The sequence below is a fragment of the Balaenoptera acutorostrata genome, chromosome X, assembly GCF_949987535.1.
Source record: "Balaenoptera acutorostrata chromosome X, mBalAcu1.1, whole genome shotgun sequence".
Lineage (NCBI taxonomy): Eukaryota > Metazoa > Chordata > Mammalia > Artiodactyla > Balaenopteridae > Balaenoptera > Balaenoptera acutorostrata.
The window spans coordinates 11,051,902-11,073,735 of record NC_080085.1 but is presented as its reverse complement, the minus strand read 5'-3'; the positions used below and the strand labels follow the sequence as shown (position 1 = coordinate 11,073,735).

General features: G+C 42.0%; 1 protein-coding gene across 11 annotated transcripts in view; it reads right to left on the bottom strand.

Moving 5' to 3' along the window:
• The window catches only part of OFD1 (OFD1 centriole and centriolar satellite protein), a 98,895-nt gene that overhangs the window by 46,824 nt on the left and 30,237 nt on the right, over positions 1–21,834 (bottom strand). For all 11 annotated transcript variants that reach the window (XR_009006623.1, XR_009006619.1, XR_009006620.1 and 8 more), the window contains exons 14-18: positions 14,940–15,070; positions 14,291–14,402; positions 4,613–5,218; positions 4,009–4,129; positions 2,751–2,851 (exon numbers count right to left, since the gene is read on the bottom strand). Coding sequence is in view for 4 of the 11 variants with exons in the window: in XM_057537926.1 (XP_057393909.1) it covers positions 2,751–2,851; positions 4,009–4,129; positions 4,613–5,218; positions 14,291–14,402; positions 14,940–15,070 (1,071 nt within the window). In the remaining 7 variants the exon portion in view is untranslated. The remainder of the gene's footprint in view (positions 1–2,750; positions 2,852–4,008; positions 4,130–4,612; positions 5,219–14,290; positions 14,403–14,939; positions 15,071–21,834) is intronic.

Here is a 21,834-nt window from a genome sequence, read left to right as displayed (position 1 = left end):
TATAAGCTTTTGCACATCAAAGGATATCATAAACAAGACGAAAAGACAACCCTCAGAACGGGAGAAAATATTTGCAAGTGATGTGACTAACAAGGGCTTAATCTCCAAAATATAAAAACAGCTCATACAACTCGACAAGAACAAACAACACAATCGAAAAATGGGCTGAAGAACTTAATAGACATTTCTCCAAGGAAGACATATAGATGGCCAGTAAAGAAAAGATGCTCTAGATGCAAAAATTCTTAACAAAACTTTAGCAAATTGAATGTGACAATATATAAAAAGGGTACAGTGTTGGGAAAAGAGCAAGGGGGCCCGGGTGCCTAAACTGAATGAGCCGGGAAAGTGAGCTGAGATCTGAGAAGTAAAGGGAACTAGATCAAGAGGGCCAGAGTGCATGTTCCAGATCACCTGACTTAATTGGTTTGATTTATTTATTTTGGCCACAGCATGTGGGATCTTAGTTCCCCAACCAGGGATGGAACCTGTGCCCCCTGCATTGGAAGCACAGACTCTTAACCACTGGACCGCCAGGGAAGTCCCACAACTTAATTGGTTTTAATGGCCCTGAACTGAATGGGTAATACTAATGGTGATAATTTGAGACCCCTTTATAGGCAAAAAGGGAAGATTTGTGGGGAGAGTGAATACCACAGAGAGAACTGTTAACCTCAGCGTAAGGACCTGGACTTTTCATCTGAGTGGGATACTTGAGAAGCCAGTACAGGGTTTTGAGCAGAGGAGTGATATAGCATTATTTGACTGTGTTTTAACACTCTATTTTGCTGAGAACATATTTTAGTAGAGTAAGGTTAGAATCAGGTAGACCAAATAATATGTAAATCAAAGTATTTTGTAAATTATAAGTTAAATATTAATGAATCACATATTGGGATAATTTATAAAAAACAAGAAAAGATGCTCAACATCACTAATTATCAGAGAAATGCAAATCAAAACTACAATGAGGTATCATCTCACACCACTCAGAATGGCCATCGTTAAAAAGTCTACAAATAATAAATGCTAGAGATGGTGTGAAGAAAAGAGAACTCTCCTACGCTGTTGGTGGGAATGTAAGTTGTTGCAGCCACTATGGAAAGCATTATAGCAGTTCCTTAGAAAACTAAAAATAGAATTACCATATGGTCCAGCAATCCCACTCCTGGGCATATACCCAGACAAAACTCGAATCCAGAAAGATATATGCACCCCTATGTTCATAGCAGCACTATTCACAATAGCCAAGACAAGGAAACAACCTAAATGTCCATCGCCAGATGAATGGATAAAGAAGATGTGGTGCATATATACAATGGAATACCACTCAGCCATAAAAAAGAACAAAATAATGCCATCTGCAGCAACATAGATGGACCTAGAGATTATCATACTAAGTACGTCAGAAAGAGAAAGACAAATTCCATATGATATCACTTGAATGGGGAATCTAAAATATGGCACAAAGGAACCTATCTATGAAACAGAAACAGACCCACAGACATAGAGAACAGACTTGTGGTTGCCAAGGGGGGGGGGGAGGGGGGGGAGGGAGAGGGATGGACTAGGAGTCTGGGGTTAGTAGATGCAAACTATTACACTTAGAATGAATAAACAAGGTCCTACTATATGCACAGGGAACTATATCCGATCTCCTGGGATAAACCATAATGGAAAAGTATATTAAAAAATGTATATATGCATATAACTGAGTCACTTTGCTGTACAGCAGAAATTAGCTCCACATTGTAAATCAACTATACTCCAATAAGAAAAAAAAAAAGACTTCCCAATATAACACAGGGAATAGAGCCAATACTCCATAATAGCTATAAATGGAGTATAACCTCTAAAAATTCTGAGCCACTATATTGTACATAGTAACTTCTTCTATAATATTGTACATCAACTGTACTTCAATAAAAAAAAGAATGTTATATAAACTAGCTATTATAGTATGTAATCTTGGGATTGATTTTTCTCACTAAGCTAATTCCATGGAGATCCATGCAAACTGTTGCATATATCAATAGTCTGTTTCACGTAATTGCTGAGTGGTAGTTCACAGTATAGATTTGCCATCATCTGTTTAACCATTCACTAACTGAAGGATACCTGGGTTGTTTCAAGTTTCTGGCTATCATGAATAAAGCTTCTATAACCAAAAAAAAACCAAGACTTGCCAAGCCGGAAAGAACCTCAGAGCTGGTTGACGCTACATCCTTAGTTTAGACTGTTCTACCTCGGAGCCTCCTGCTTCAGTGTAAGGCAGGGCCAAAGACAGGACACCAGTTTCTAGGCTCTTAAGCTAATACTCTTTTACCTCCATTCTCTAACTAAGAAAGGGTTTTCTCAATCTGAGGCAATTGATGCAATCAGTATAATTCAAAAAAAAAAAATAAATAACTTTTTCACATTCCATAAAAGAGGAAAAAAAGCAAATTTTAAGAAGTCACTTATTTTAAACCTGAGGCAATCCTAAACTTCATAAATTAAGGATTCACTTATGGGCTTAGCTCCGACTTTGCAATTAGTTATCCTGAAATTTTTAATAAATGGAACTCAGAACCTGAAAATCTTTCTGATACAAAAACGAGGCACTGTACGTGTATGTGTGGTTTTATCTCAAAACAAAAATGTCCTAATTTGTAACTGCTTTGTTTTTTTATAACAATGGGTATGTTTTGCCAAAACTAAACTTTCTACATTTTGAACTTATAAAAACAAGTATTAATATTTAAACTTACATTCAAAAGGTGGTTCAAATTCCTCACGATCCTTAAAAGCTAGCTTGTCCGGATTTGAAAATTCACTTTTGTCTTGAAGTTCTGTTTGTTTTTGATAAAGACTGGATGGGAAGAATAAAATTCAAGAATGTGAAGCTTTAATAATGTAAGACACAAGAGCACAGGGTGATGAAAAAGCCTTTTGTGACTCGAGAAAATGCTTTAGAAAATTAATTTTTCGTGGACTCATAGAGAATAAGAGCTACGGTGCACTGGGCGCTCTCCACGCACCAGGCGTCATTCCAAACAGTTAATACACTTTAACTCAGTCACTCCTCCAGACCGCCTCATGCTGTGAGGTAGGTACTACCACTGTTCACAGATGATAACAAGGCTGTTCCTAGGAGGAAATTTTTTTTTTTTTTTTTTAAAGAACTACAAAAAATTTTTGAAAACAAGTTTTTGAAAAGCTGTGCACACCTTTAGCGTGAGCCAGCTGAAGATGCAACACACCACGGTGCCCTACCTCGGCCCATGTGTGTCCTGCCTCTCCTCTTGGCTTCAGCACAGAAGGAGTGATATAAAAACTATTACATACTTGAGGACCAGGACAGGCACATGTGGCAGTTTTCAAGTCTGTACAGTAGAGCTGCATCAACACATAGATGCCTAGGCCTGAGCCCAGAATGAAGGAGTCAGAATCTCCTGCCACGGGCACTGGGCCCAGGCAGGAGTCCCGCCATGTGACTCGAATGCCAGCCTGCCCCTCCCTCCCCCGAGCTTCTCAACACACCCACCGCATCCTGCTCCAGCCATCATATCCTAGGACCCAACACCACTTTCGAATTTATTTCAATGATTTACAAAGTGGAACCTTATTTGCTTATATTTAAATGCCTAAATATTTGTGGCTTTTTAATGATGTATGAAACTATTTTAAGTTTACACTCAATTTATTTGGTTTTGCAGTCTGTACGTCTGTTTTACCTTTATAAACCAAGTCTATTCATGGAACTATGCAAATGCTTATTAATACCATAGTACATATTCTATACATCAAGTTTAGCAAACGAGTAAAAATTACTCATTTGCTAAAAGGAGTCTTTTTTCCCCCCAGGTAATTCAGATGATTCTCAAAGATCACACATCTCACAATCTGACTGCAAATTCTATACTGCCACACAGTCTTTAATATCACCTAAAAGACCCAAACACGCCATGACTGAGATCGTAGGCAGCAACCAGCGTTGGCAGAGGCTGGGCAGAGGGTGGTACATACCCGGCCTTCTGCCCCGCAGGGCTGGAGAGCGAGCGCACGGAAAGGCTGTGCCTGGACTCGGCAGGTGAAGGCTGCGGCGTTCTGTCGGAACCGGGGACAGCGGCGGGGGACTGGCCCAGCCCTACAAGGCAGGAGGAACCACGGTGAGCATGTTACAGATTGTGTGGAGAAGACAGCAGTGTGGTTTCTAAAGAGTTCTATTGCTTTGAAAATGAACTCTATCATCCTTGCAAACAGTGGAGTATGTGTAAATGATCCACAGAACGGACAATTCAGGCACCTGAATGAAACTGCAGCGGTAACAAGGAAACACATGAAACTAACCCGCAGCCAAGGAAAAGCCACTGTCAGTCTCTGAACACCTTTCTGCGCCAAGCAAAACGCTGGCACTTGATGCTCTATCCCATGGCCTCCCACAGCAACTGTGACTCGGGGGAGATGCCGTGGTCCCCCAGGAGCCCGCGGTTCAAAGGCAGGGCTCTCCTGGGCCCGGCTCCCACGACCTGCTGCCATCCTGGCTGCGCTCTCACTCAGAGGAGAGGGCCGATGAGGACCAACCCACCCATATCCAGAGCATCCTGCAACCCCTGTGGCAGTAGCTTACCTTCCAGGTACATCTCACTATCAAGGCTTCTCCTTGCTTTGGGGAGGGGAGTGGAGGAGAGGCGTCCGGAGGCCGTGTCCTTGTGTGACCTTGAGGCTGTGCTGCCTGGCACCTCAGATACCTCACTCTCGTCCCCTCTATGCACATTCAACAGAGGCTGCTGAGAGGCAACTCTGTCCTCTGCAAAATCACACTTCTCAGGAGCACGTGCAGGAACGTTCTTGAGAGCTCTCAGCAGGTGCAGGGAGGGCAGGCTCCTGGCTGCCGATGGGCTCTTGGCGGGGCACCGACTGACCCTTCGATGGTAGTTTTGGAAAGCTTTTTCCAAGCGCTCGGCCTCTTGCTCCAGCTCTCTCACCCTTGCCGTGGTATTGGCTACAAGCTCAAGGTCGGAATCGGGGGAACTACTCTCCACGCTGGCATTTGGGTAACTGGGGATCTGTGGTATAACTGGGCCTGCCATCAGTTCCTCTTGTCTCAGAGGATTTTTCAAGAAATCCCCGCTTATGTCATCATCACGAGGTCCCTCCTTGCCACTCATTAACCCACTGATGGAGTGATTTAACAAAGACTGCTTCGTGTTGCGGTACACTTCGTTCTCCAGAGCTACGGGTTACAAACAGACAGACAGTGTGAGACAGGAAGGGAAAAGGTGGAGAATCAAATTAAAATATATTGAGAATTTCTTTTCTAAAAAATCAAAGTAATAAGGGCAAACTGGCACATTAAACAGTTTGTGGAGGGAGCCATCAAGATGGTGGAATAGGGGCTTCCCTGGTGGCGCAGTGGTTGAGAATCTGCCTGCCAATGCAGGGGACACGGGTTCGAGCCCTGCTCTGGGAAGATCCCACATGCCGCGGAGCGGCTAGGCCCGTGAGCCACAATTACTGAGCCTGCGCGTCTGGAGCCTGTGCTCTGCAACAAGAGAGGCCACGATAGTGAGAGGCCCACGCACCGTGATGAAGAGTGGCCCCCGCTTGCCGCAACTAGAGAAAGCCCTCGCACAGAAACGAAGACCCAACACAGCCATAAATAAATAAATAAATTTTAAAAAAAAAGATGGTGGAATATAGCAGGACATGACGTTCACCTCCTCCCACAAATACATCAAACATATATCTACATGTGGAACGATTCTCACAGAATATCTACTGAATGCTAGGAGAAGACCTCAGACACCTGAAAGAGCAAGAAAATCTCCATGCAACCAGGTAGGACAAAAGAAAAAAGAAAAAAAAAAAGAAAGTGAGAAAGGAAGCGGGACAGGACCTGCACCCTGGGAGGGAGCTGTGCAAGAGGCCAGGTTCCTGCACCCCAGCAAGTCCCTTCCCCGGCGTGGAGATCAGCCGGGACAGACAGAGAGCTTCGGAGGAGAACGCAGCAACCAGTCTGCAGCAGCTAGGACGGAGAGAGACCTGCACAAAAGGTCTGTGCCACCGCCCTGTGCTCCCCAGCCTGAGATGCGCGTCCGCCAGCGTGGGCCGGGGCTGGGTGCTGAAGCTCACGCTTCGGAGATCAGACCCGGGGAGAGGACTGGGGTGGGCTGCGTGCAAACAGCCTGAAGGGGCTCAAGTCTGATGCAACCACACCTGAGGGTGTATGCAGAGGAAGCCAGGCGCCACTGTTTGGGGGGTGCGCGAGGGGAGGGGTGGGACCCGCCACTGCAGCCTTCTTCGCTGTGCATGCTCTAAGGCAGCAGGACACCACCTACACGAGCTACAGGAGCAGTCTCCAGCTGCCACCACCGCTGCCCTCCCAGACTCCAGGAGTGGTCACAAGCCACCACAGCTGCCCTCCCAGGCTCCAGGAGTGGTCGCAAGCCATCACAGCTGCCTTCCCAGGCTCCAGGAGCAGTTGCAAGCTGCCTCTGCTCCCACTGTGTGCTCCAGGGGTGCACGAGACCCCACTGCTGCCGAGAACTCCGGGACTGGGCAGCAGCTGCTGCGTCTGCACACCCCCTCTATCAAGGGGATAATGAGCAGCACACGTTGAGGAAAGAGGAGACAGGCATCCATACTAAAAACAGCTCTCATGCCAAAAAAATATTAAACCCACAGACACTACACAGGGATGATGCCACATATAAATAGCCCTCTAAGACCACAGTAGATAACTGATTCTCCTGAACTCACAGAATAAGAGAAATATAAGTAAAATGAAGAAGCAGAGGAACCGCTCCCAGTTAAAAGACCAAGAAAATTCCCCTAAAAGAACAAAGAAACAGATCTCTTCAGTTTAATAGACACTGATTTCAAAAAGGAGATAAGGAAAATACTGAAAGAATTAAGAAAGGATATCGACAAAAATGCAGAGTACTGTAAAAAGGAACTAGAAACTATAAAGAGGAACCAAGAAAAATTAGAAAACTCATTTGCCGAGACGAAAACTGAACTAAAGGCAATGAATAGTAGAATGAATAATGCAAAAGAACAGGCAATTCCCTGGTGGTGCAGTGGTTAAGACTCCGCGCTTTCACTGCCGAGGGTGCAGGTTCAATCCCTGGTCAGGAAACTAAGATCTCGCAAGCTGTGCAGCATGGCTACAACAAGACAAATAATGCAGAAGAACGAATAAGTGATCTGGAAGATAGAATAATGGAAATCACCCAATCAGGACAGCAGACAGAAAGCAAAATGAAAAAAAAAATGAAACCAATATAAGAGAACTATGAGGCAATATAAAGCATGCCAATCTATGCAGAATAGGGATTCCAGAAGTGGAAGAAAGAGAAAAGGGGATCGAAAATGTATTTGAAGAAACTACGGCTGAAAACTTCTCAAACCTCAAGAAGTAAACAGATATCCAGGTGCAGGAAGCACAGAGGGTCCCAAGCAACGTAAACCCAAAGAGACCTATAGCAAGACATATTATAATAAAAATGGTAAAAGTTAAAGAGAAGATGCTAACAGCAGCAAGAGAAAAACAAGGAGTTAATTACAACGGAACCCCCATAAAGCTATCAGCTGACTTCTCTACACAAACACTGCAGGCCAGAAGGCAGTGGCGAGAGATTGATTCAAAGTCCTGAAAGGGAAAAATCTGCAACCTAGGATACTCTACCCAGCAAGATTATCATTTAGAATACAAGGAGAGATTAAGAATTTCTCAGACAAGTGAAAACTAAAAGAATACAGCAACACTAAACCTATCCTAAAGGAAACATTGAAAGGTCTTCTCTAAATAGAAAAGAGGAAAGCAAATCAACTAAATAAACCAGTACACAGATTAAAAAAGAATCAAAAAATTTCTGTGAAATGACAATAACCATAATGAACAGCAAAAGAATGAACATAAAGATGTAATAGAGGACATCAAAATCTTGAAATGTTGGGGAGGAGATTAAGAAAATGTAGATTATTTTTTCATTTCCTAGAATGCATTTCAGTCTATATGGCTACCAGTCTAAGGCAAGTAGATACAGAATGGGGTTAACATACTTGAAAACAGGGTAACCACAAATCAAAAACATACAACAGATTCACAAGAAAAACAAGAGAACATAAGCATAATACAAAAGAAAATCATCAAACCACACAAGGAAAAACAAAAACAAATGGACAAAGAAATATAAAATCAATGGGAAAACAAGGCTTAAAATTGCAATAAATACATATCTATCAATAATCATCTTAAATGTAAACAGACTGAATGCTCCAATCAAAAGACACAAAGTGGCAGATTGGATTAAAAAGAAAACAAGAGCCTACAATAGGCTGACTACAAGAGACCCACTTTACAGCAAAGGACACACATAGATTGAAAGTGAGGGTATGGAAAAAGATATTTCATTCAAACGGAAATGACAAGAAAGCAGGGGTTGCAATATTCACATCAGACAAAATAGACTTTAAAACAAAGGCCATAAAGAAAGATAAAGGAGGACACTATACAGTGATAAAAGGATCAATACAAGAAGAGGATTTTTACAGACATCAACATGTATGCACCTAATACAGGAGGACCCAAGTACATAAAACAAATACTAACAGACATAAAGGGAGAAACTGACAAGAATACAATAATAGTAGGAGACTTTAACATCCCACTCACATCAATGGACAGATCTTGTAGACAAAAAAAAAAAAGTCAGTAAGGCAATAGAGATACTAAACAACACAATAGAACAGTTAGACTTAACTGATAGTTTCAGAACACTACATCCAAAACAAAACAAAACAAAAAGCCAGAATACACATTCTTCACAAGTGCACATGGAACATTCTCTAGGATTGACCACATACTAGGGCACAAAAAAAGCCTCAACAAATGTAAGAGTACAGAGATTATCTCAAGCATCTTTTCTGACTACAATGGCATGAAACTAGAAATCAACCACAGAAAAAGAAATGAGAAAAAACGATTACATGGAGACTAAACAATATGCTACTAAAAAATGGATCAATGATGAAGTCAAAGAGGAAATTAAAAAATACCTCGAAACAAATGACAATGAAAACAGAACCATAAAAAATCTATGGGAGGGCTTTCCTGGTGGCGCAGTGGTTGGGAGTCTGCCTGCCAATGCAGGGGACACGGGTTCGAGCCCTGGTCTGGGAAGATCCCACATACCGCAGAGCAACTGGGCCCGTGAGCCACAATTGCTGAGCCTGCGCATCTGGAGCCTGTGCTCCGCAAAAAGACAGGCCACGATGATGAGAGGCCCGCGCACCGCGATGAAGAGTGGCCCCCACTTGCCGCAGCTGGAGAAGGCCCTCGCACAGAGATGAAGACCAACACAGACATAAATAAATAAATAATAAATAAATTAAAAAAAAAAAAAGAAAAAAAAAATCTATGGGACATAGCAAAAGCAGTTCTTAGAGGGAAGTTCATAGCAATACAGGCCTTCCTTAAAAAAAAAAAAAAACGAGAAAGATGTCAAATAAAAAACCTAACCTACCACTTAAAAAAATTAGAAAAAGAAGAACAAAACCTAAAGTCAGCAGAAGGAAGGAAATAATAAAGATGAGAGAGAAAATAAATAAAATAGAGATTAAAAAAATAGAAAAAGTCAATAAAACCAAGAACTGGTTCTTTGAAAGGGTAAACAAGATTGACAAACCTCTGGCCAGGCTCACCAAGAAGAAAAGAGAGAGAACCTAAAGAAACAAAAGAAAGAAAGGAAAAAGGAGATATAACAACCAATACCACAGAAATACAAAAAACCCTAAGGGAATACTATGAACAATTATATGCTAACAAATTTGACAACCTAGAAGAACTGGACAACTTTCTAGAAACATATAGCCCACCAAAATGGAATCAAGAAGAAATAAGTAATTTCAACAGACGGATACTAGAAGTGAAATAGAATCTGTAGTCAACAAACTCCCGACAAACAAAAGTCCAGGACCAGAGGGCTTCACAGGCAAGTTCTACCAAACATACAAAGAACAACTTATACTGATCCTTCTCAAACTCTTCCAAAAATTTGAGGAGGAGGGAACACTCCCAAAGACATTCTATGAAGCCACCATCACCCTGATACCAAAACCAGACAAAGACACTGCCAAAAAAGAAAACTTCAGGCCAATATCTCTGATGAATATAGATGCAAAAATCCTCAACAAACTATTAGCAAACCGAATCCAACAACACATAAAAAAAATCATACACCATGACCAAGTGGGATTCATCCCAACTTCACAAGGATGGTTCAACATACGCAAATCAATCAATGTGATATACCACATCAACAAAAGAAAAGACAAAAACCACATGGTCATCTCAATAGATGCAGAAAAAGCATCTGACAAAATTCAACATCCATTCATGATAAAAACTCTCACCAAAGTGGGTATAGAGGGAGCATGTCTCAACATAATAAAAGCTATTGATGACAAACCCACAGCCAATGTAATTACTCAACAGTGAAAAGCTGAAAGCCTTCCTGCTAAAATCTGGAACAACTCAAGGATGCCCACTCTCACCCCTTCTATTCAACACAGTACTGAAAGTCCTAGCCACAGCAATCATACAAGACAAAGAAATAAAAGATATCCAAATTGGAAGGGAAAAGGTAAAATTGTCACTATATGCAGGTGACATGATACTATATACAGAAAACCCTAAAGACACCACACAAAAACTACTAGAACTGAGAAACGAATTCAGCAAGGTAACAGGATACAAGATTAACATACAGAAATCTGTTGCATTTCTTTACACTAACAATGAAACATCAAAAGGGAATGTAAAAAAACAATACCTTTCAAAATCACACCTCAAAAAGTAAAATACTTAGGAATGAACCTGACCAAGGAGGTGAAAGACTTATACGCTGAGAATTATGAAACATTAGTAAAGAAAACTGAAGATAACTCAAAGAAATAGAATGATATCCCATGCTCTCGGATTGGAAGAAGGTTGTTAAAATGGCCATACTACCCAAAGCAATCTACAGATTTAATGCGATCCCTATCAAATGACCCATGACATTTTTCACACAACTAGAACAAATAATCCTAAAATTTATATGGAACCATAAAAAACCCAGAATTGCCAAAGCAATCCTAAGGCAAAAACACAAAGCAGGAAGGAAGCATTACCTTCCCAGACTTCAGACAATACTACAAAGCTACAGTAATCAAAACGGCATGGTATTGGGACAAAAACAGACATGGATCAATGGAACAGACTAAAGAGCCCAGAAATAAACCCACACACCTACGGTCAATTAATCTTTGACAAAAGAGGCAAGAATATACTTATACAATGGAAAAAGGACAGACTCTTCAGCAAGTGGTGTTGGGAAAGTTGGACAGCCACATGTAAATCAATGAAGTCAGAACACACCCTCTCACCATACACAAAAATAAACTCAAAATGGCTTAAAGACTTAAACATAACACATGACACCATAAAACGTCTAGAAGAGAACACAGGCAAAACATTCTCTGACATAAATCATACCAATGTTTTCTTAGGTCAGTCTCCGAAGGCAATAGAAATAAAAGCAAAAATAAACAAACAGGACCTAATCAAACTTACAAGCTTCTGCACAGCAAAGGAAACCATAAAACAAAAGCCAACCCACAGAATGGGAGAAAATATTTGATAACGATGCGACCAACAAGGACTTAATTTCCAAAATATACACACAGCTCATACAGTTCAACAACAAAAAAACAAACAACCCAATCGAAAAATTGGCGGAAGACCTATGTAGACATTTCTCCAAAGAAGAAATACAAATGGCCAATAGGCACATGAAAAGACACTCAACATTAGAGAAATTCAAATCAAAACTACAATGAGGTACCACCTCACACCAGTCAGAATAGCCATCATTAAAAAGTCTACCAAAAAAAAAAAAAGTCTACAAATAACAAATGCTGGAAAGGGTGTGGAGAAAAGGGAACCCTCCTACACTGTTGGTGGGAATGTAGGTTGGTACAGCCAATATGGAAAACAGTATGGAGGTTCCTCAGTAAAGTAAAAATAGAATTACCATATGAACCAGCAATCCCACTCCTGGGCACGTATACAGACAAAACTCTAATCCAAAAAGATACATGCACCCATATGTTCATAGCAGCACTATTTACAATAGCCAAGACATGGAAACCTAAACGTCCATCAACAGATGAATGGATAAAGAAGATGTGGTACACACACACACACACACAGGAATATCACTCAGCTGTAAAAAAAAAAAAAAAAAAAAAAAAAAAAAAGAACAAAATAATGCCACTTGCAGCAACATGGATGCAACTAGAGAATATCATACCAAGTGAAGTAAGTCAGAAAGAAAACAAATACCATGTGATACCACATGTGGAATCTAAGATGTGTTCAATTCTGTCATATTTATGAAACAGAAACAGACTCACAGACAAACAGAACAGACTTGTGGTTGCCAAGAGGGAGGGGTTTGGGGGAGGGATGGAATGGGAGGTTGGGGTTAGCAGATGTAAGCTATTATATACGGAATGGATAAACAACAAGGTTCTACTGTATAGCACAGGGAACTATATTCAGTATCCTATGATAAACCATAATGGAAAATAGTATCAAAAAGAATATATATATACGTGTAATTGAATCACTCTGCTGTACAGCAGAAATTAACATTGTTAATCAACTATACTTCAATAAATAAAACTAAAAAAAGAAAAGTTTGTGAAACCACAGTCATAACAGTAATTAACATTTACTTGAGAGCTTATGTGTACCAGCTACTGCTTCATATGCCTTCATTTGTAACGCATGTTATTATTTCACAATCCATTATGCACGACCCTGAAATCTAAAAGCTTTGAGAACTAAAAAGGTATTTACAATGTATTAGGGGACAAAGCCTAACCAGACTTGAACTCATGTGGTGGAAAAACCTGACCTGAGCTGATATAAACCCATTTATAATCTTTAATTATTTCACCCAGCATGAATGTTCACACATTTGACTTCAAAATAATGAATGTGTCTCACTACAGGATGCCGCCCCCGAACTCCCAGGGCTGCGGCAAAATCCACTGCATACAGCCTGAGTCTCAGACAAGGAGGACACGTGGTCAGGCCACCACTGTGGGCCCAGAACTCTCACGGCTCCCATGTCACGGATGGGGGACTGCGGCTGAATCCCCCAGTTAGTGAGGCATCGAGCCACTGCGCTGGCCTAATGCAAAGCCAGCAAATGTGACCACTCCTCTCCTGCAAGGCCATCTTGATGATGCCATGGACAGATGCTTGTGATGCCCATGCTCCAGAGGCTTCCACCCTCATTAAACTATTTCTAATGATACGAGCTTGGTACAGGTTTCAGCTGTGGGCAGTTTGGCAAATGCAGAATTGTGGATACAAAATGAGGAACGGGAAAGAGCGGAGATGAGTAAAGAGACCAAAATAAAACTGGCGTGGGGAGAAGGGGCCAAGGGCCTGAGTGGGAAGAAGGAACTGAGGAAGGCTCAAAATCACGAACACTCAGGACCTTCCACTGAGCTTGAAAGCAGCTAAGGAAAGTGTCTCAGCCTAGGAACACCTGTTGTGAAGGAGCAGGGGCAGGTGTCACGCATCCACAGGAAGACATAGTGATAAGATGATAGCAGTGGCCATTTCCCCAGTGCTTTATATGCCCCAGGCACTGTACTGGAGCCAATCACCTTTCCCCTTCGTCCTCCATGGCACAGAAGGTATTATCATCCTCATTACAAAGGGGGAAACTGAGGCCCAAGGAAGTTAAAAGCAACATGTCCAAGGCCAAACAACTAACTTCAAAATTGGGGTACAAAACCAATTTTCTGATTCCAGAAGCAGTGCTCTTTCTGCCAGGGCACTCTGCCTTCTCCCACAGGTGTATACACCTGTCAAGGAGTATATAAAACCACTGAAGAGTAGACCGCTCTTATTATCAGGGTAGCAAATAAAAAAGGAAAGCCTAGGTCCAGGATGAATCTGGGGGCCTCTGCATCACTACCACACCTTTCCTATCTGGGGTATGAGGCTCCCCCAAGCATGGGGCACCTGTGAAGGCAAGTCACTTTAGCTGACGACCTGGCTGGTATCCATGAAACGGACACGGAGTTTGACTTCTAAGATGGCCCATGTCTCTATGGCTTTACCCCTACTATGAGAATTACTAAAAATTCAACGAGTAACAATTATTACATTTCCACAAATGTCAGAAGTGTTACACACACACACACACACACACACACACAGGTTAAAAATGCCTCTAACCTATCTGAGTTTGTTTCAGTTGCAATTTTAAATCGGTAACCTGCACAGTTAACCTCTTGATAGAAGCATCGTATTCTAATATCTGGGCCTTCAGCTGGGCAGAGTGCTCAATCTGCAGGGAATTAGAGAAGAAAAAGATATCAACGTAAAACAAATCACAGCTCACTTCAAAGGGAACAATTCTCTCATTGGGCTTATTCTCTTTTTTTGTTTTGCCAGTTTTGAGCAGCTTTACACCCGTAACCCACAGGGTCCCTTAAAAATGACGACCGATAACACAAGTTTCCATTTCTTCTTACACGCATGTCAGAGCAGCTACTCCAGGGCATGGGCAGACACCAGAGTGAGGGCAGCAGTATTTCCAAGTCACAGGGTGAGAATCGAGACACTTCCACTGTGGGCACCATCAGGACTTGGAAAATGTTGTGTTTAAGTGAGTTTGCTTGCCTCTGGATTTTGTGACTATTATGAATATAAAGTCACATGACCACTGGACAGTTCTCTCAGATGAGAAAGGACACCCTTTAGCACCTTGAGGGATCTCTGATGTTAAAATAAATCCCACTTACACCAGTGTGGCGTGTGCCAAGTTCACACGTCTACGCAGTGGACTGGCCTGACCCCTGGGTGCTCAAGGAGAAATACTCACTTCACTTTGCAGCTGTTTCTGCAGAGCTTGTTTCTGGGTTTCAAACTCCTTATGCTCCAAGGTGATAGCATTTTCTGCTTTCTTTAATTCTTTCTGAAAAATCAGCAGTTCAGGAGATGGCTGAGCTATCCCTAAGAAGGTAGAAGAGCCTGGCCGTTACCAACCTGAAGTGCTCTCATTTCGCTTGACTTTTTTTTTTTTTTAATTGAAGTTTAGCTAATTTACAATGTTGTGTTAGTTCCAAGTGTACAGCAAAGTGACTAAATTATACATATACATAATATATATTCTTTTTCAGATTCTTTTCCATTATAGGTTATCACAAGATATTGAGTATTCTTTCCTGTGCTATACAGTAGGTCCTTATTGTTTACCTATTTTTTTTTAAATTGAGGTACAGCTGCTTTACAATGTTGTGTTAGTTTCTGCTGTACAGCAAAGTGAGTCAGTTATACATATACCCACTCTTTTTTGGATTTCTGTCCCATTTAGGTCACCCCAGAGCACTGAGTAGAGTTCCCTGTGCTATACAGTCAGTTCTCATTAGTTACCTCTTTTATACATAGTAGTGTACATATGTCAATCCCAATCTCCCAATTCATCCCACACCCCCTTTCCCCCTTGGCAACCGTAAGTTTGTTTTCTACATCTGTGTCTCTATTTCTGCTTTGCAAATAAGGTCACACCTGTACCATTTTTCAAGATTTCACATAAGCAATATTATATTTGTCTTTCTCTTTCTAACTTGTCGCTTGACTTTTTTTTTTTTTTTTTTTTTAATTTATTTATTTATTTATGGCTGTGCTGGGTCTTTGGTTCGTGCGAGGGCTTTCTCCAGTTGCGGCAAGTGGGGGCCACTCTTCATCGCGGTGCGGGGACCGCTCTTCATCGCGGTGCGCGGGCCTTTCACTATCGCGGCCCCTCCCGTCGCGGGGCACAGGCTCCAGAAGCGCAGGCTCAGCAACCGTGGCTCACGGGCCCAGCCGCTCCGCGGCATGTGGGATCCTCCCAGACCAGGGCTCGAACCCGTGTCTCCTGCATTAGCAGGCAGATTCTCAACCACTGCGCCACCAGGGAAGCCCCGACTTTTTTTTTTTTTAATTTTATTTTTATTCTTTGGCTGTGTTGGGTCTTCGTTGCTGCGCGCGAGCCTTCTCTAGCTGTGGCGAGCGGGGGCTACTCTTCGTTGTGGTCTGCAGGCTTCCCATTGCGGTGGCTTCTCCTGTTGTGGAGCATGGGCTCTAGGCGTGCAGGCTTCAGTAGTTGTGGCACGCGGGCTCAGCAGTTGTGGCACACGGGCTCTAGAGCGCAGGCTCAGTAGTTGTGGCACACAGGCTTAGTCGCTCCGCGGCATGTGGGATCCTCCCCGATGAGGGCTCGAACCCGTGTCCCCTGCATTGGCAGGCAGATTTCTCAACCACTGCACCACCAGGGAAGTCCCGTCGCTTGACTTTTAAAAGCAGCCAAACAAGTTTCAAATTGTTCTTCCTTTTTTTGTATGCATACAATATTGTATTAATTCTATCAAATGGACTACAAGCAATTCTGACTCACAAATTTCAAAACAAAATAATGTAACGCACATAAATGCAAATTTTACTATTCTCACGTCCTTCTCCATGTAATACAATTCTTTCAAGTCCTCAAATTAACTTGAAAGCCCGCCTCTTCTCCCTACAGAGGCAGATAAGGAGTGCTCTATCAAAAACCGTCACTGCCCTGAGGTCCAATTCGATCTGTGCATCTGTCAGCGGCTCTCAGGGTCCAGGCAGAAAACAGATGGCACGCCCAATTCAGGTCATCGGAGAACCCTTCCATAAAGACTGACTTAGGCTGAGTCCCTAGGCACAAAGGATGGCATAGTTCCCTAGGCTACTAACAGCGACATGCTGTTTGTAGCCCTTGCGCCTAGAGGGCCGGGGAGGGAGGAACTCCCAGAACTGGAGAGAGCGAGCTGGTACAGAATGCTAGAGAGGCCATCCCACAAGCACTGGGATCTTGCATGGCTGAAAGGCGCAGGGCCAGCCCAGGACACTGTACATGGAGGTGGCAGAGAGGGCAAACAATCTTGACCTCTCTCCTCCCTCCCTCCCAGTGCTTGAAGGCACTCAGCACACCTGACCAGCAGTCAGAGGGCAAGGGAAGCCCGGTACCATCTGGAGGGGCAAATTCGGACAGTTTTAAAATGTTTCTTCAGGACTGGCAGGAGAGACAAGATGGTGGAGTAAAAAGACTTCAGCTCACCTCCCCTCACGAAAACACCAAAATCACAACTAACTGCTGAACAACCACTGACAAAAAAGACTTGAACCTTCCAAAAAAGATATTCTACATCCAAAGCCACAGTGAGACAGTAGGATGTTCACTTCTGCATTATAATCAAATCCCATACCTTCCAGATGGGCGATCCACAAACTGGGAAATAATTCTATCACAGAGGTTCTCCCATATGAGTGAGAGTCTGGAGCCCCACATCAGGCTCCCCAGCCTGGGGATCTGGCATCAGGAGGTGGAGCCCCCAGAGCACTTGGCTTTCTAGGCCAGCTGGGCTTGAGTGCAGGAGTTCCTCAGGACTGAGAGAAACAGACGGCCCTCTTGGAGGCCGCACACAAGGTTTCACGTGCACTGGGACCTGGGGCAAAGCAGTGACTCCATAAGAGCCTGGGCCAGACCTACCTGCAGGCACTGTAGGGTCTCCGGGAGACGTGGGGGTCGGCTGTGGCTCACTGTGGGGCCCAAAGGAAAACTCTTGGGCGTGAGCTCTCCCGGGGGTCTCCATTTTGGCACCGATGATCGGCCCCACCCAACAGCCTGCAGGATCCAGTCCTGGGACGCCTCAGGCCAAACAATGAACAGGGTGGGAACACAGTCCCACCCCTCAGGAGACAGGCTGTCTAAAGTTGTCCTGAGCCAAGAGCCACCTATAAACACACCCCTTGACATGGCCCTGCCCACCAGGGGGACATGACACAGATCCACCCACCAGTGTGCAGGCACCAGTTCCTCCCACCAGAAAGCCTGCACAAGCCCCTGGACCAACCTCACCCACCAGGGGACAGACACCGGAACCAAGAAGAATTACAATCCTACGGCCTGAGGAATGGAGACCACAAAAACACAGCAAGTGAGACAATACCAGACAGCGGAGAAATATCTTCCAGACTAAGGAACAAGATAAAACCCCAGAAGAACAACTAAGTGAAGTGGAGATAGGCAACCTACCTGAAAAAGAATTCAAAGTAATGATAGTAAAGATGATCCAAGACCAAGAGGAAAAACAATGGAGACACAGACCAAGAGGATACAAGAAATGTTTAATAAAGAGTTAGAAGCTTTAATGAACAGAGATGAACAATACAATAACTGAAATGAAAAATACACTAGAAGGAATCAATAGCAGAATAAATGAGGCAGTAGAACGAATAAGTGAGCTGGAAAACAAATTGGTGGAAATCACTGCTGAGGAACAGAATAAAGAAAGAAGAATGAAAAGAAATGAGGCCAGTCTAAGAGACTTCTAGGACAACATTAAATCCACAACATTGGCATTAAAGGGGTCCCAGAAGGAGAAGAGAGAGAGAAAGGGGCTGAGAAAATATGTGAAGAGCTAACAGCCAAAAACTTGCCTAACATGGGAAAGGAAACACTCACTCAAGTCCAGGAGGCACAGAGAGTCCCATACAGGATAAACCCAAGGAGGAACACACCGAGACACATATTAATCAATCAAAGTGACCAAAAAATTAAGACAAAGAGAAAATATTAAAAGCAAGAGAGAAAAGCAGCAAATAACATACAAGGGAATCCCCATAAGGTTACCAGCTGATTTTTCAGCAGAAACTCTGCAGGCCAGAAGGGAATGGCAAGATATATTTAAAGTGATAAAAGAGAAAAACCTACAACCAAGAATACTCTACCCAGCAAGGCTCTCATTCAGATTCAACGGAGAAATTAAAAGTTTTACAGACAAGCAAGAGCTAAGAGAATTCAGCATCACCAAACCAGCTTTACAAGAAATCCTAAAGGAACTTCTCTAGGCGGAAAAGAAAAGGCCACAACTAGAATCAAGAAAATTATGAATGGGAAAGCTCATCGGTAAAGGCAAACATAAAACAAATGTAGGAAATCACCCACACACAAGTATGATATCAAAACTAGCCATCATGGGAAGAGGAGAGTATGAATGCAGGATATTGGAAATGCACTGGAAATTAACAGACCAGCAACTTAAAGCAATCTTGTACATATACAGACTGCTATATCAAAACCTCATGGGAACCACAAACCAAAAATGTACAACAGATACACACACAAAAAAGAAAAAGCAATCCAAACACAACACTAAAGACAGACATCAAGTAACAAGAGAACAAAAGAGGAAGGGAAGAAAAAAGACCTTCAAAAAAAAGCCAAAACAATTAACAAAATGTCAGTAAGTACATATCAGTAACTACCTTAAATGTAAACGGATTGAATGCTCCAACCAAAAGATAGACCGGCTGAATGGATACAAACACAAGACCCGTATATATGCTGTCTACAAGAAACCCACTTCAGATCTAGGGACACATACAGACTGAAAGTGAGGGGATGGTAAAATGTATTCCATGCAAATGGAAATCAAAAGAAAGCTGGAGTAGCAATTGTCATATCAGACAATATAGACTTTAAAATAAAGACTATTACAAGAGACAAAAAAGGACACTACATAATGATCAAAGGATCAAGCCATGAAGAGGATAAAACAATTGTAAATGTATATGCACCCTACAAAGGAGCACCTCAGTATATAAGGCAAATGCTAACAGCCATAAAAGGAGAAATCGACAGTAACACAATAATAGTGGGGGACTTTAACACCCCACTTTCATCAATGGACGGATCATACAGGCAGAAGATCAATAAGGAAACACAGGCCTTATGTGACACATCAGACCAGATGGATTTAATTGATATTTATAGAACGTTCCATCTGAAAGCAGCAGAGTACATATTTTTCTCAAGTGCACATGGAACAATCTCCAGGATAGACCACATGCTTGGTCACAAAGCAAGCCTCGGTAAATTTAAGAAAAGTGAAACCATATCAAGCATCTTCTCCTACCACAATGCTATGAGATTAAAAATCGACTACAACAAAATAACGAAAAAACACAAACACATGGAGGCTAAACAATATGTTACTAAACAACCAATGGATCACTGAAGAAATCAAAGAGGAAATCAAAAAATACCTAGAGACAAATGAAAACGAAAACACGACCAAAACCTATGAGATGCAACAAAAGGAGTTCTAAGAGGGAAGTTTATAGCAATACAATCTTACCTCAAGAAACAAGAAAAATCTCAAACAACCTAAGGTTACACCTAAAGCCACTAGAGAAAGAAGAACAAACAAAACCCAAAGTAGTAGAAGGAAAGAAATCATAAAGGTCAGAGCAGAAATAAATGAAAGAGAGATGAAGGAAACAATAGAAAAGATCAATGAAACTAAAGGACGGTTCTTTGAAAAGATAAAGGAAATTGATAAACTTTTAGCCAGACTCCTCAAGAAAAAAAGGGAGAGGGCTCAAATCAATAAAATTAGAAACAAAAAAGAAGTTACAACTGACACCACAGAAATACAAAGGATCGTAAGAGACTACTACAAGCAATTATCTACCAATAAAATGGACAACCTAGAAGAAATGGACAAATTCTTAGAAAGGTGAAATCTTCCAAGACTGAACCAGGAAGAAATAGAAAATAAGAACAGACCAATCACAAGTATTGAAGTTGAAACTGTGATTAAAAGACTTCTAACAGCATAACCATCCCAAACTTCAGACAATACTACAAAGCTACAGTAATCAAGACAGCATGGCACCGGCACAAAAACAGACATATGGATCAATGGAACAGAACAGAGAGCCCAAAAATAAACCCACACACCTATGGTCGATTAATCTTCGACAGAGGAGACAAGAATACACAACAGAAAAAAGACAGACTCTTCAGCAAGTGGTGTTGGGAAAGTTGGGCAGCTGCATGTAAATCAATGAAGTTACAACACGACCTCTCACCATACACAAAAATAAACTCAAAATGGCTTAAAGACTTAAACATAGGATATGACACCATAAAATGTCTAGAAGACAACAGGGGCAAAACATTCTGACATAAATCGTACCAATGTTTTCTTAGGTCAGTCTCCCAAGGCAATAGAAGTAAAAGCAAAAATAAACAAATGGGACCTAATCAAACTTACAAGCTTCTGCACAGCAAAGGAAACTGTAAACGAAACGAAAAGATAACCTACAGAATGGGAGAAAATATTTGCAAATGATGCGACTGTCAAGGGCTTAACTTCCAAAATATACAAATAGCTCACACAGCTCAACAACAAAAGAACAAACAACGGAATCAAATAATTGGCAGAAGACTGAAGTAGACATTTCTCCAAAAACTAAATACAGGGGGCCAATAGGCACATGAAAAGATGCTCAATATGGCTAACTATTAGAGAAATGCAAATCAAATAAGGTACATACTACAAAGAGGTACCATCACACAGTGGTCAGAATGGCCATTATTAAAAAGTCTACAAATGACAAATCGCTGGAGAGGATGTGGAGAAAAGGGAACCCTCCTACGCCATTGGTGGGAATGTAAGTCGGTGCAGCCACTGTGGAAAACAGTATGGAGGTTTCTCAGAAAACTAAAAATAGAATTACCATATGATCCAGCAATCCCACTCCTGGGCATATAACTGGAGAAAACTCTAATTTAAAAAGTTACATGCACCCTTATGTTCATAGCAGCACTATTCACAATAGCCAAGACATGGAAACAATCTAAATATCCATCAAGAGATGAATGGATAAAAGATGATGTGGTACATATATACAATGGAGTA